The 16,352-nt window shown below is 37.8% G+C and overlaps 1 protein-coding gene across 9 annotated transcripts in view; it reads right to left on the bottom strand.

Annotated features, from left to right (window-relative positions):
* Nucleotides 1–4,055: 4,055 nt before the first annotated feature.
* Nucleotides 4,056–16,352, bottom strand: part of INO80D (INO80 complex subunit D) — a 61,720-nt gene continuing 49,423 nt past the window's right edge. For all 9 annotated transcript variants that reach the window (XM_023542123.2, XM_023542106.2, XM_023542132.2 and 6 more), the window contains one exon: nucleotides 4,056–15,486. In XM_023542123.2, coding sequence (XP_023397891.1) covers nucleotides 14,324–15,486 — 1,163 coding nt within the window. In that variant the 3' untranslated portion in view covers nucleotides 4,056–14,323. The remainder of the gene's footprint in view (nucleotides 15,487–16,352) is intronic.

The following is a 16,352-nucleotide window of genomic DNA, read 5'->3' as shown; positions in this document are numbered from 1 at the left end:
CCCGATTTATAGCCACCCTATAGGACAGAGCAGAACTACCCCATGAGGTTTCCAAGCTGTGAATCTTCACGGAAGCAGACTGCCATATCTTTCTCCCACTGAGTGGCTGGTGGGCTCAAACCATAGACCTTTCAGTTAGCAGCTGAGTGCTTTAACCACTGCCCCAGCAGGGCTCCTGATTTGGTATAAGTTACCGCATATGCTGGTTACTCAAGCCCTCTTGTATTACAAAAAATCAGTATCAGATTCCCTTTATCTTCAGAAATTCCTGCCTAAGCTCCCTGCCTATTCCTATCCTCCTTCTCCATAGCTGGGGCCCCAGTGGTGCAGTGGTTAAGCACTTGGCTGCTAACCAAAAGGTCGGCAGTTCAAATCTACCAGCTGCTCCTTGGATAACCTGATGGGGCAGTTCTACTCTGTTGGAAGTTGGAATCGACTTGATGGCAACCGGGTTTTTTTTTTTTTTGGTTCACCATAGTTAACCCCGAGTTCCTTTATTTCCCCCTCTAGTCTCCCCTAAGCACTTACTTCAGTAATTAGCCCATTTTGTTAGTACCTTCGGTCTTTTCCTCTAGTCATAAAATGAGAATATCCTGTTGCCATCAAGTTGATTAACAACTAAAATTTACCAAGTGCATATTAATATGTGCCAGGGATGATTCTAAGTGTTTTATAAGAATTGTATCATGTCAATACTCCCAACGCATTTTACAGATGAAACTGAAACAGAGAGGTTAAGTGACTTGTCCAAGATAACACAGCTCCTAAATGATGTCAAGATTATCAAAGCAGTCTTGTTCCAAAGTCCACAATCTTAGCCAATTGTTACACTGCCTGTCATTAGATTCTCTAAGTCTATAAAACTTGTGAAGTCTCTAAGTCTCTTCAAATCTCCATTCCTTCTATTCACAAACTTCTTCAGAGTACTAACTTCATTCAGTTACTTATTGTGTGCTGACTATGGGCAAGTACACTCTGCTAGGGTCTGGGGTTTCAGGAGTTAATGATGTAGACACTGGAATGAAACTTCCAGAAGGTGAGGCAAACAAGTCATTACAATGAGTATGTGAGGATAAGGAAAGTACGCAGCCCAGAGGCCCTTTCTAGGCAAGGATAAGGGGAGGTGCTGACTTTCCATAACATCAACACTCCTAATAGAGTGGGGGAGGGGTGTCAACCTGACAGCCTTTCAATACCAGCTCCATAGTTTGCTAGCTGGGAGGCCTCGGGAAAATTGTTCAAGCTTTTTTGGGGGCCTGTAAATAAAACAAAATAAAATTACATAGAAAAAAACCACAAAAAAACTGTTCCCCAAATATCTGTCCCTGACCATTTACAACTTCAACACTCAATTCTAGGCCCACAGCTTCCAAATCTGTCTTTGCCTTGGGCTTCTCTTCTGATCTCTAGCTACAACTATCAGTTGGCCATCTCCACCAGGATGCCTCCACTCCCAACTCAAACTTTGTACAGTTATGCGTTGCTTACTGTCCATGATAACGTTCTGTGAGACCATATTATGGGTGAGGATCCTTTCAGGCATTCACTTTGAGAACATGGAGATTTTTCCATATTAAAAATTTGCTGGGGCAGATAACCTCCCTCTAGTTTATCTAGGGTTGCAACAAATTCTTCTGCTGCCTTGCATCAGCACTCGCAGACTCACCACTCACTTCCACATTATGCAGTGAAAAACATTGTTTGAAGTGTTTGAACCACCCTCAAAAAAAAGCTAGCTCTAAACTGGATATCGTAGTCTGCTCCTTCTTTTGAAGCATCTCACGCAAGCTATGTGCCTTAGCAGTGATCATCAACGTGCTGAGAGGGATTTGCTTTTCCTCAATTCACGTCATCGGCAATTTCACCATATCTGATATAGGACCTTCTCCCATTTTCTGTAGCCTTGTAGCTCAACAGCTTGGAGAACTTCTTGTTTTTGAGGATCTTCCTGATTGTAGAGTATGACATGCCTAAAGCTACTACATCCCATTCTCTGATCAAGATTTCTGAACTCTATAACCTTACAGGACCACGGACACATATGTGGTCAGATGGTTGCCCAAATGGATGTTACGTGATGCTTGACTGTATATTCAAAACTAACTGCCTCTCTTGAAACCGATGAGAGTGCTGAGGGTGGTTCCACCTGCTTCTGCCACTGGCACCATCCTTCTCCCAGAAATCCAGGGGTGAAACCTCTTCTGATTCCTCCTCCTTGATGCCCCTAACGTGTAATCAGTCTGTTTCCAGGTCCTTTGGAATTCTCCCTTCCTTTACATTTCTATTGCCACATCTAGTTTCAGACTTATTATCTAGCCTGAACTATTGCGGTACACCTTCCCCTAACTCATCTCCCTGCAGCCAACCTCAATCTCTTAAATCCTGACACCAGATTAATCTTCCCAAATCACAGCTGATCACCACTCCCTTGTCCACTGCCTGTTCTAGCCTTCCATGCTCATTATGCTCTCACCCCTGCTAGCTTTTCCTCTATTCCTCACCACTCTCCTTAGAGAGATAATCTTTTCTTCTTTTTAACTTTGGTTATACAATATAAAATTGTCCTTATATTTGTGAAGCTATGCACATGAAGAGAGAATGGGCTTCTGATAAAATGAAATAGAAACTGGCTTGTAAGACCTCCATTATAAACCCACAAGTTATAGCATTTAACAATTTCAGATGCAAGTTCTAGTTAGGTATCAAGGTTGGACACTGTCATGGATTGAATTGTATCCCCCCAAATTTCTGTCAACTTAGTTAGGTCATGATTCCCAGTATTGTATGTATGACTGACAAAATGTCTACCATTTTGTCATCTGATGTGATTTCCCTATGTGTTATAAATCCTATCACTATGATGTTAATGATATGGATTAGTGGCAGTTATATGGATGAGATCTACAAGATTAGATAATGTCTTAAGCCAATCTCTTTTGCGATATAAAAGAGAGAAGTGAGCAGAGAGACAGGGGGACCTCATACCACCAAGAAAGCAGTGCCAGGGGCACAGCACGTCCTTTGGACCCAGGGCTCCTGCATGGAGAAGTTCCTAGTCCAGTGGAAGACTGATGTCCAGGGCCGACAGAGAAAGCCTTCCCCTAGAGCTGATGTCCTAAATTTGGATGTCTAGCTTATTAAAAAATTAGACTGTGAGAAAATAAATTTCTTTGTTAAAGCCATCCACTTGTGGTATTGCTATCATGGAGGCATTAGATAACTAAGATAGACACCATATCAAAGTCACTCTTGGCAGCATTTAATTGATTCACAGATATTATGAAAGTTAATCAGTTAGTCTAACCATAAAGAAACCATGTGATAACTCCCTAGATTTCTTGATAAAATATAAGATATAAAAAATGTTTACCATGTTGGAATCAACTGAATGGCAACTGGTTGGTTGGTTGGCTATATTCCAATAAAAAAATAAAAATAAATACCTACCCTGGATTAGCAGCTTCCACCAATATCCAGGCACAGGAAATTATACTAAAAACAAAGCTACTTCACAGCAAGATTTATTAATACATCCAAAAGAAAGAAAGAAAAAAAATCATTTTGTCACACTATATACAGATAATACATACAGTGTTTTTATACACATATTACATCAGTTTTTACACAAGAAAAATATACATAAAAATGTAAACTTTTGTATACAAAAACCCTTAAACAAATTAAACAAGGACCAGATAACAAAAGGAGACCAATCCATTATTATTTCATCAAATTTTTAAAACAGTAATACAGTACATTCATTGAGATATATATGGAAAATGTGAGCCATCTCTTCTTGTTTAAAGGGAAATTACAAACCAAAAGCCCATCACCTACCAAAATGTGGCCTCCCCCAGCAACACTGCACCCCATGCCACAGGGTGCCTTTCCATCAGAACTAGAGGCTCTTACCAAACCTGCCCATCTCTTCATCTTGCTCCTACAGTCTCTGTAGAAACAAGTGGCTCCTAACTTTTGTGCATATAACTAAGCTTCCAGCCACTATTAACACAAATACAGAGAAGAGTCTCAGTTTGTAAGTTCCCCTTAAGCAGTTTTTTTTTTTTTTTTTTTGGAAATATTTTTAATGTATGGCCTATTAAACATACTTGTGTGCCAAGGTGAATGAGGACACAAAAGAAGGGATTTGAGAACGGCTAGTCCTTGCTACCGTGCAGTTACTTTGCTAAAAGAGATTTTTAAAATGTGCAACCTGTCTCTCCTTTACTGGTTTCAAATAAGTTACCTCACCTTTGATTTCCCACTGCAACTTGTTTCAATTTACACTTTAGTACTCTAGTTAGTATCATACAATTGCCAAGAGGATTTTTGTTAAAGGCTGCTCCTGATATCAAGTTCTGGCTAAGCCACTCTGTAAAATCACCCAAACCCCAACCTCTCTAGTATAGTCTTCAGGGGCAACCTTACTCCACTGCTTTTCGTAACGTTACAGTCTAGGATTGTCCATGTACCTTCCTCTCTCTGTAAGGTCTTGAGATGTAATCTGCTGCCAACTCACCAAAAAATAACAGTAGTTTTTTTCTTAATGTTCTTGCATTCAGTATGTCAAACTGATATACTGATGAAAAATACCTGAAGCTGTGGGGAATAAGAATGAAATTTACGTCAAGTACATGCAGACTCAGAGTTCTTTCAGAAAATATGTTTGGCAGAGGCCTTTAAGCAAATAAAGGAAAAACATGCTTAAGACAGCTTCATGAGAGATCTGCCTTCTCTCAAAGTTGAATTTTGAACAAGGCAGAATAATAATTAGGCGATAGATTTCCCTGCAGCTAGAGAGTAGTTAACTTCCTTCTGGCAAAATGATCTTAATGATCATTATTTATTAATGAAAGGAAGAGGCAAATTGGTGAATTAAGTTGATCTAGGAAATGATAGATGGCATAAAAAAACTAATGACAATATTAGGATAGCTTTATAACTGAAATAAACAGGCTGGGTTATGGTACATCTTCATCTCAGAGAGAGGAAAAATGCACAAGGCTCCTCTAGTGAATCTCCAGCTCCTTGTTACTGCCATGGGACAGATGGCATTTTTTTTTTTTTAATGACAGTCTCCCTTTCAGTTAAAAAAACATAACAATAAAAGGAAAAAGAAGATAAATAAATAATGTGTGGATGTCTTTAGATGAGACTTTCAAATGTTCTTTAAATAATTTTTGATAATGTATTTTAGATCATTACATACAACTGCCATTGCAGTGACAATATTCCAGTAGGGGCAGCATTTTGCTAAATGTAAAAGATTGCCATTTAAAACTCATACATATACATGTGTATATACAGTATATTAACACTATTTATATACATATATATCTAGAGAGCAACATTTCATTGCCTTTGAATATCTATATATCCACTCCCACAATATATGCTAGAGACATACTGTGTGAGTATATACGAAAGTATATGTACACATGCTCCAACATGTATATATACACTTTTGTCTGTGTGTGCATAAGAGCTTTAAAGGCACAATATATAGGGATGCAAGTTTTCTAGAGAGCTGCAGCAAAATTAAAAGAGAATGTCACAACGGTGAGAAAAGTCAAAAGGAAATATAGCAGAATTCATTACAGAAGAATTCATTAAAGCAGTTTCATGAATAAAATGAGTTAGTTACAGAATTCAGGAGGCTTACATGTAACTTGGTAGGCTTTCCATTAAAACGAAAATGGTAAATTTATGAGAAGCTACAAAATAAACCAAAATTTTAAAATGACAAACTATGACTATAACTGAGGAAATGAACTTGATACTACCATCAATCATAAAAATCCTAATTACATTCTTTTTCAATTTAAGTTACTGTCCTAAAATTATCTAGGTAATATTTTCAAATTAGTTTGGTCTGAAGGTTGGATTTTTTTTTTTTTTTGAGACAAAGATGAATGTTAAATTCTCAAAATTACCATACAAAATATTACCAAAATATATATCTTCTGGGGAATTTCAGAGATAAAGATCTTTAAAGGAAAGAACTGAGGTGTTAATAAAAGAATATGCTTAAGCAAAATGCTTTTAGCTAGAAAGTACATTACTAAGGCGAAAGAACATAACTAAGTATGATTTTAAGATGACGAGAGATTGACTAGTAGAAGGTAGTGAAGATGATGAAGATTAGTGGAATTGGCATCAGTTCTGACAGGTATTCATTTATAATAACCATAAACAAGACTATAATCCAAAGGACTTCCATTTTAGTATGCTCTAACGATATGCTGTAGACCGTCACCTCCTCTGGTTCACAGAATAATCCAGAATTTCCAAAGACATATAATCTTGCTTAATAAAGGCTGTTTACCTATTATACACACACATTTTTTAGGGAAATATATGTATATAGCTTTATCTATACACACACATATACATACGTGTATATATAGATTTATACAAATGTATAAATAAACATAATACTTTTCAATCATTCCATGGACAAGGCAAGTTCACATTCAGCAAAGTGCCACCACATCCCATATACACATCTCTGTACAGATATACACAAAGGGTCTATTTTCACCCTCCAATCAGGGGGAATTTTTTCTAGCAAATCCCATTAACCAGCAACTGAAGGGAGAAATGGCACCAATACAAACTCCCTTCTTTCATTTGCATGCATATGTACAAGAAATATGCAGTTTTTTTTTTTTTTTAAATCCACAAGAGTGAATGAAACGGGGAGATGCTGCAAAAATACAACTGTAAAAAAGAACAACATATAAAGCTTTCCTAAGTCTTGACTGTATTTAAAATGAAGTAAACAAGGCTTCAAAGACAACTACAAATTCAGGTGTGTTATAAGAAGTTGTTTTGACTATTTCAAAGTATGTGAATTTTTATATTAAAAATAAATATGACTGGAACATTTAAAAACAAATCTAGTTTTGACTACTTTAGACCATCTGAGGCTCCTGTAATGACTATATAGCAAAATGACAACTATGCCTCAAAATATAAGAATGCATTTTTTAAAAAATTCCATATGAATCAGGTAAAAGTCAATGACAGCATAATTTTTCCTATAGCCAAAATATGGGGGAGGGAGACACTCTAACCTCATAAATAATAGCACAACTGAGTAATTTTTAAAGAATTTTTGGAAATAACTGACATCACCCCCGTTTTGAAATACACAATGGTGTAATGATCCCACCAACTCTTTAAACAAAGTAGCCCCTTCAAAAAAATGGTATTCTTTATAAAATTAAAAGCCTATAATTTTTCTTAAGTTTAGGAAGAAAAGATGATCAACAATATTTTCTAACTCAAAGTATAAAGAAATCTATTATTAACATAAAAAAGGTTCGACAGCTCTCTGGTCCCACCACTCCAAGAAACAAACACAGCTAATATCTGGGCTGGTCTGTCTGTCTCCATTTTCATGCTCAAAAGTGAGAGGCTGGTCTTAGAACTTGCTGTTTCTCGTGTCGTTTTAAAAACATAGCATAACATAAGTTAACCAAAAGGTTAAAATAAAATACACATGATATCAGAACTAGCCTTTTAAAATAACATCATGAAGAATTTGGTGTATTTATACAACAGAGACAATGAGAAAGTAACTCCAATACTCTCAACTAAATAAATCATATTTCTACAACACATTCTATTACCTTTCCCTATTTTTTACCTAAGCATACATTCATATCTCTCACACATGTGCCTCCAATGTATATTTTTGCATGTGTGTAAAAACACAGACATATACATGCACACAATTTAATTCTATTTTTAAGTCACAGTGGGAATTCCTTAGTGAGGAGGGATAAAAAGTTCCTGAATAAGACACTGAGAACATCTAGATTTAATATTTTCTCTCTATTTTACTTCCCAACTTACAGGTAAACTGTAAATTAAAGAATAAATCCATAGGAAATAAAAGAGGTCTTAAAAACTTAGTTTACAAATTCCAGCTACAGTAGTTGGAGTTTTACTTGATCTATGTATTTCTACTTACCCTGTAACTAAGCTTCTAGCCATCTTAAGTGTAAACCACAGATCATTTACTAAAGAACATAATTCTCAACTGTTCTACGAGCAGTAATAAATGGTCTAAAGGTGTTCTACATTTTGAGGCCCCAGGATATCCTTTTATTTTCTATATCTGCAAGGTAGCAAAGGATAGCTATACACCTTGACACGGCAGAGATCCAGTGTAAAAAGGTGCTTCACTAGTTTGTTTTGTCCAAAAAAAAAAAAAAAAAAAAGCTCATATATAATTTTTAGCTATTAAACACATAGGCAACATAATTCATTACACTCAATACAGCTTTAGTATAAAACTTATAATTTATGAGGTGATGTTAATAGCATAAATTAATATACCTTTCTCTTAAAATCTACAATAAGTATTCTGAAAGCTCATTGGGGAAGTAAATTTTTAAATAAAAGTTTTAAAGCTGTGTGTGATGGGAAAGGATTCTGTATGCTGAAGCTGAGATGAGAGCCTGAAGGAGAAAGGAAAAAACGTCCTATGCAAGAGACTGCGGACTACAAAACCAAATGTTTTCACTTTCTTGCGCTCTCTTCAATGATGAGTCACCTTTAGTTTTGTTTAAAATTATTTTCTTTAAAAAAAAAAAAAAAACAAACAAACAACAATGAAAAACTGCCCTAACTTCCACAAGGAATCCCTGAGACATACTCAACACTATACAGTGAAAACAATTATCACTGTTGAGAGGAACTGATTCAACCCTTCTAAACAGATGAAGACAATGTCAACAGGTATCAAACTTTCCATCATTTCAGCGCCATCCACTGGGGCCAACTGTACCTTCGTAATGCAGGTTGGAGTCATTTCAGGGCAAATCAGTTTATTCCCCAAGTAAAAGCAAGGGTGTGGCATTTAGCTGCATTGGAGCCTTCTGCACTGCATGTTGAAAAATTTTCCAAGGGGAACTGTGGGTGCATATAGAGTTTACTTCAGTGGTCCCCAGCTTAAAAAACAAACAAAACCAAGTGAAAGAAGAGGACTCTATGACTCTCAGGCCAGGATCAGTATAGAACGCATGCACACTTTAGTACTGGGGGTGGGTAGAGGTAAGTGGGCAGAAGGGAAGAAAGAAAGCTCTGCTGCCCCACGTAGCTGAAGAAGAGTTAGAGAGGTCTTTCTCTTGTAAGATTCTTCTTCAGACTAAACTTTAAATCACCAAAGACTGCCATTCAAACTAGCCAAACATTTCCAATATTAGGGAAGCTAGAGTAGAAACAAACAAACCCGTTGCCCTCGCTTAAGTCTATTCTGACTAATTAGCAACCCTACAGGACAGAGTAGAACTGCCCCATAGGGTTTTCAAGGAGCGGCTGGTACAATCAAACTGCTGACCTTTTGGTTAGCAGCCGAGCTTTTAACCACTGCTGGACCAGAGTAAAGAAAGTCATACTCAATCTGTTCTCTCTCTGAAACACCACACTTCCTCTGTTAGTGCTGTATCACAGTGCAGAGAGAGGAAAGCTAAGAAAACAGAAGAACTGGAGTGAAAAAATATTTTTGCTACTTAGAAATAAGGCTCCCTAAGTTGACCCACTGGTTACTAACTATTCATATATGTTTTATGTTTTCTTTCCTAACTCACTGGGCAGGGGAAAATGCTTAACAGATAACCAAATATGCTCTTCACCAGTGTTTCGTTACAAATCTTTTGAAAGGTAGCATTTTTAAAATGTTTCTTTAATTTACAAAACGTTGAGTTTTGGTTCTCTCCAGGATTTGATATCTAGAAAGGCTTATAAAGTTCAAGATATTAAGAAATCATTAAATTATTTTACTTTTCTATAGAATGCCAGTGAAGGTTCAATTATTTCCAATTTATTGAGAGGAAAAAGTCTAAGTTCTTTCATGTATATATACGTATATATATTCCTGTAAGAAACATATTTCTTGTTAGGAAAAAATCCTTGGAACAATGTAGATGTCAGTGATGGAACAGATACAAATGAAGGCTGTTCAGTATGACTACATTTTCTTTCAAGGAATCCTTCAAATTGCCTCATTAAACTTCAGAGTTCTGTTGATCATTTATGAGAATACTGTACTAGATTATTCTATATACCAGATTAAGAATTTTAATCAAATTTTTTTTAAAGGCTAAAAAGAAAAAGGATGAAGAAATTGAAAGGTAGGCACCTAAATTTTTTAAAAATGAATTTAACCCTATTGAATAATTAGTGTTATTAATATCTCCACCTTTTTGAAATCCCAATTCACAACAGCCTTTTAAGCTAACTTGAAGAAAAGGCCTCAGGCTCCTGATGCCGGCTACCTACCATCACCACCACCCTACATCATGCTGAAGGGCTCGCAGGCAGGATTTCAGGCAAATACCAAATACCAATGAATTTACCTACATGGGCTCAAATTCTAGTGCCAATTTATAAAAACTGAGTGGCGCCAGTCAATAGGAATATACATTTTTCATATAAGAAAACTGTAGAATTAGGGCACCTCTGTGTATCAAGGACATCATTTCCTACCTAATCAAAGAGGTGCCTTTGCCTCTGTGGATTGTGATCATGGAGTGAATATGAACTCTGATAAGGAAAAGTTTTAGTGTTAGTCATAGAAAATGATGATTCTTAACATTGAGAGAATGGGCTTTTAAATAACTAATCAGCTATTTAAGAAATAAGTCTTATAAATAATTATTTGGCAAAGATAAAGTATTAGATTTCTTTAGCCTTAAGCCACTACAGATAGTAACACTAATTTTAAGGAAGCGGGGTGGGGGTGGGGAATAAACACTTTCCAACTAGATCGCCATACCCAGTGAATTTTCTCCTTAAATTATAAGCTCATAGAAGGACACTAGACACCCCACACTGCTTGCCAACATGAAATTGCTCAGAAAGTCATTTATAAAGCAGTTATATCACACATGGTAGGTTACTAGAGAAAATCTTTCGTCGTATAAACTACACAATGATAATTAGAAAAGCTTTCTGTCACTTGGTGTGTTAAGTGTAATTGCTATTTACTATTGTGGATTGTATACTAGCTACATAACCTACCCAGATGTGCAAATTGTTAAGCCATTTTTACAGAAAAAAAAAAAAAATAAGTACTTTAATTAAAATAATATTAACAATTCCGTAGAGAGAGTAAGGGAGAGAAAACACATCTCTTCTTCAGATGCTACAGATCACAGCCAGTAAACAGAATACATGAGAATGGGATTCAGATTCTCAGAGCATCGAATGTATCCATTAACTGCTACTCTGTAAATTAAATCACATTAACAGAACCTAACTGGCCTTTATAAATGGTCCCAAAGAACTGGAGAAACAGAGTGAACCTTCTCTGCCACTACTTCTCATGGGTTTAACATTAAAATTTAAAAAAAAGCTAGTTTCCACCTAATTAGGACCTCATATAAGACTTGTTTCTGATTCCAGTATTGCCTTATGATAGATAGCACAAGTGCTATTTTAAAAGATGCTCATTTTCATATTTCTGGAGTAAAAGACACTTCATTCCTCTCTTTGTGTATTAATAGTAACTCTACTATTAATAGACTAGAACTGCTCCATTAGCTAGAAGAGAAACGTGACGGATCTCTCTGGGCTTACAGAAGTTCTTCTCTTCCAAAACGGGACTCACAACAAACGGCAAGAGCAAAGCCAACTGCAAGCTTGGATACACTTGTTTTGAAAGTAGATGAAACAAGAGGGAAAATCTGTTTTTGTAATTCCTCACCCCTACACAGGGACCTTCTGAGGATGCCCTTTCCTCGGCTATCATCCTGGGCATCTAAACAAAAATGAATTTACTCAAAATTTTTGGTGTGAAGCTATAACTGGCAACATTCCTGATCATTTCATGCCTCCTTACTAGAAAGCAGAAAAGGGCTTTTAAATGCACATAAAAGAGAAAACTGCAAACAATAAAATGTGCAACTTACTGCAAACTCAGTTTTGATAACTGAAGAATTTTAAGCAGCTAACGTGACGGACAAATCGTCAGAGAAGTTCAAATCTACTACCCCTGGCTTTCCCTTCACTGTCTGAGGAGGGAAATAAGGAAGTCAGTATGCTGCTCTGCTACAACCTTTAGTGAGTACACATGGAGACAAAACCAAATCACTGGGTATGGACAGTTATCTAGTGACAATTATAACGGGACTCTGCAAATTGTTTTGCAAACTAAATGACACTTTTGAACAGAGGTAACTACTCATAATCATTCCATTATAGTACATTAAATTAAAAAAAAAACTTATTAACAAGGTTCACAGGTGAGGAATAGTCAAATTATCAGTTCTCACCATTCAGAATAGAAATTTATGGTGATACCAAATATAATTTTGCTTTGAGACATAATTTATAATTTAGAAATTTCTTAATCTGCAAAAAAGGCAAAGTTATTAAAAATAAATCTTCCAATCGATTTTCATGATAAAAAAAAAAAACTCAATATATTACAAACATATTTTTGGCCCACAAAAAGAAGCTTCAATAAATACAAAACAGGGCATATAATGATTTCATACAGTCATGTGACATTTCCCCTCCATAATCCCAGGCACGTGGTTATCTGCATAATGCCTGCTGATCACCATCATTCCTTTACAAAGCAAAGAAAGAAAAGCTTCCAAAAGAAGGGGTTGATTAGAACTAGCATGGCATAAAGAGAATACATATAGGAAGTAAGAAAATACATCCAAATCTTTACCTATTAGAAGAACGGAGTCAAGCTTAAATATTCCCTGACAAATGAATTACTGTACCATATCATTAACAGATATGCTCTCTCTACTCATCTTTTAAAATATACAGATGTAAATTAGACTAGACTTGGGTATAAATAGCCAATGGTATCTCAGGGGTCAGCGAAACTTCTCAGCAAAAGCAGAGGACAGACACCTTAAATATCTAGTTCCACCCTTCTCTGAAAAAAAAAAAAGCAGGCAAGAAGAAACCTCACATATTCATTTCAAAGTCACAAACTTACTCAACTACCCAATATGATTTTTAATCCTAAAATCTTGGTACTTTTTAAAAATTGTCCCAAACTATTTCCAAACTGATTTAAACCTAAATGATTAAATTATTATAAAAGTACCAAAGGGTAGGTAGAATTTATGTCTAATTTTCATATTCTGCTTTGAAAGAAACTTTAAAATGTGTATCCTTCAGATATTATACATCACTTCACAACCGATACATTGGTTCTACAAGTATCTTCAGCATTTTACAAATTTCACCAAAGAATCACTACTGTAAACATGAAAAATTCAAAAGCAAAAGATGGATCAAGGAGTTCACAGATCCCATCTTTCCAAACCTATCTGACCTATCCTGCTTTTCACGGCAAAATGTTTTCTTTAATTATATCTTGTAAATTCCATGAGAGGGTCTTAGAAATAAACGCAGGTCAGAAAAGGCGGCATGACCACGGGCCTCAGAACCTCAGCACCCTTGCAGTCACTGCAGACAAGCTTTTCCTGACATCCCCACATCACTGACATGAATTCAGTTTTTTGTGTTCTATTTCTCCTTGGGCTAACCTTTAGCAGAAAAGGGTCTTGCTATTCATACAGCCAGATCACCACCCTCTCTATTCGGGAAACTTTAGTTAACTCAGTGGGAAAGGATGACCAAGCTTAAGGCTGTGAAGCATGGGAAAGGAGAAAAATAAGAGCCTTACACTCATTACGAAAAAAAAAAATAACAACAATGGGACAGCTGCTTCCTGCCCGGCACAAAAACACACGCACAGGCACACACTTAGACACAGGGATTAAAAGACTAATTTTCTTCTTTTTAGTTAAACATGATCACAATTAGGAATGGAATCCTGGCCTCAATGTGGTGTTTGGCAGTTGGTGCTAAATCAGAGCCTTCTTCTGCCTCTATACACCATTTGCTATCTCTTACACAGGAACGCAATTAATAGGATCACCCTATCTGAAATCACTTATTTAAAAATCTGGCAATAGAATGGAAAGCATTGATCTGAATACTAGGAAATAGTAAAGGGCACTGGTAATCTGAGGTATCTTCCACTTCTAGGGCTCGCTGCTAAAAATCGATGCTATCCAGTCACTGTGCTGAACCACTAAGGACACCATGGGGGTCGAGTGAACCTTCCAGGAGGGAATGAGCACCAGTGCAAAGGAGCACATGTGAACACTGAAGCAAGGTCCACTGCAGGGCAACTTGCTTAACTGGGAAAGCGAGTTCCCCTCTAGTCCCCATCTGTTATTTTAAAATCTTCTTTAGGAAAAGGGGAGAGGGGTGTTAAAGAGGAAACAAAGATAGAAAACACAGGGATCCCCACCGGCCTGCAAACACACAGACATGCTCAGTTAGGGGAGGTAAAGGGAGAAGATGCATTATTGGTACTTGTAGCTGTGGCACCTGTTACTGTGAAGCCTGTAGGAGGGGCTATAGAGCTGTGGCTGGGCTGCAGGTCCTTAGGAATGCCACTGTGAGAACTCAGCTGGTGGCCAAAGGCTGCGCTGAACTGAGGGAGCTGCTGCTTGGGAGAGGTGGAGGCCATTAGTTCAGCAGAAGGCCCCATGCCACTGAAGCTGGTCTGTGGTAACCCCGGAAGCACACTGGAGCTGCTGGGGGTCACAGTGGCGAAGGCAGGCTGTGTGGTCTCTGAGCTCGAGGTGGTGGGTGGTGTGGATAGGGAAGTGGAGAGAAGATGTCCATCTGCGCCGAGAAGGTTGCTAAATGGCGAGGGATCTCCGAGGTTGACAGGGAGACTACCCCAGTGAGTTCTGGGGTTCACCACTCCTCCAAGTGGCACCTCAAGTTGGGTTGGGAGCAAGTGCTGTGCCATGATGGGCATCTCTGCTGAGAAGGTAGCTGCCATATTATCACCAGAGTAAGATGTGTGGGGAGAGGTGATATGGTCACTGTAGGGAGACGGCACATGCTCACTATCATAATGGCTTCCATGGGGAGAGGAGTGTGAATGATCACTGCTGTATTGCTGTCGTGAGGTGATTAGGTCATCTGCCTTGCTCAGCAGCTGGGCAGGATGTGGCCTCTGGGAGGCATGGCTGCCATCATGAAGTCCATGAAACTGTCCTGGGAAGGCTCTCTCCCCAAGTGCACTCTGGCTGATCAGAGTGGCAGAAGTAAGGCCAACGTTGGCTGGGGCAGAGAACTGCCCCTGGATCTGCCCTGCCAGGGGTGTAGGTGGGTTAGACAAGGTAGCAGAACGGAGCAGGTTCTCATCCAGCTCTAGACTAGAAAAATTATCATGTACTATACGCCCATTTAATAGCTCCCCTAGGTCTGTGTTTACTTCTCGGCTCAAGGACTGAATTCCTGAAGCTCCAGTACCTGTGGAGAACACCCCTATTCCTCTATCTGACAACTCCTGGACTGGGACACCATCTGACTGGGTAAGTACCCCAATGGTACTCAGGCACTCGAGAGACGTTACAGCCTGCAAGGCCCGTTCCAGTTCCTCGGCCTCTTCGGTAGTCGGAAGGAGGTCTCCGTTCTTTCCTGAGTAAACAAAAGCCATCAAGAATCAGTATAATTTTTACCTATCCTATATGACAAAAATCACACATTTGAATTATTTTTAACCATATTCTATTGAGAGTCCCTGTTGAAAGAGCAGTTTTTAAGGGTTGAATTGGAAGGAAAAAGTAAAATATTAATTTGCAGCACAGGTCTGAAGTGCCAAGCTGTCCTGAAACTTAAATTACCATCTTCAGTTTATTTATTATAATCACAAAAAACTTACCAAAGTGTTAAATTCTTAAGAATTCTTACATATTACCAATTTAAAATTCACGGTGACTATTTGATTACACACAGGTTTTTACCTATAATTAAGGTTATTAAAATAGAAAACATATCAGATCAGATCAGGTTTGAGACAGGAGGTTGTGTGGGAATGGTCCACACTTGGTTCTTCTGCTTCTCGCCTCTTCCAGCTGGAGGGGCAGGTGTGGGAGACTAGAACACAGAAATTCATACGTAGACTTTAGCACAACACTAAGTACTCAGCTCATTTCATGGGTTATCTTTCAAAATGCTTTTGCTTTACTCTCTAATCCTCCCCACCACCACCCTTCTCCTACTTCTAATTTTCACAAAATGGAAGCCCACAGACCTACTTTGATTTCATTTCCAATATTAAAAGTCTATTGTTAGGAACTTTATTTATAATCACCACAAAAATATCCAATTCTAAGAGAATTGCATCGGCTGCAAGGTGTTGAAGAGCAAAGATGTCACCTTGAGGACTTAGGCGCGCCTGACTCAAGCCATGGTGTTTTCAATCGCGTCATACGCATGCGAAAGCTGGACAATGAATAAGGAGGACCGAAGAAGAATTGATCCTTTGAATTGTGGTGTTGGTG

The sequence above is a fragment of the Loxodonta africana genome, chromosome 6, assembly GCF_030014295.1.
Source record: "Loxodonta africana isolate mLoxAfr1 chromosome 6, mLoxAfr1.hap2, whole genome shotgun sequence".
NCBI classification, from domain to species: Eukaryota; Metazoa; Chordata; class Mammalia; order Proboscidea; family Elephantidae; genus Loxodonta; species Loxodonta africana.
This window is presented reverse-complemented; position numbering and strand designations above follow the sequence as displayed.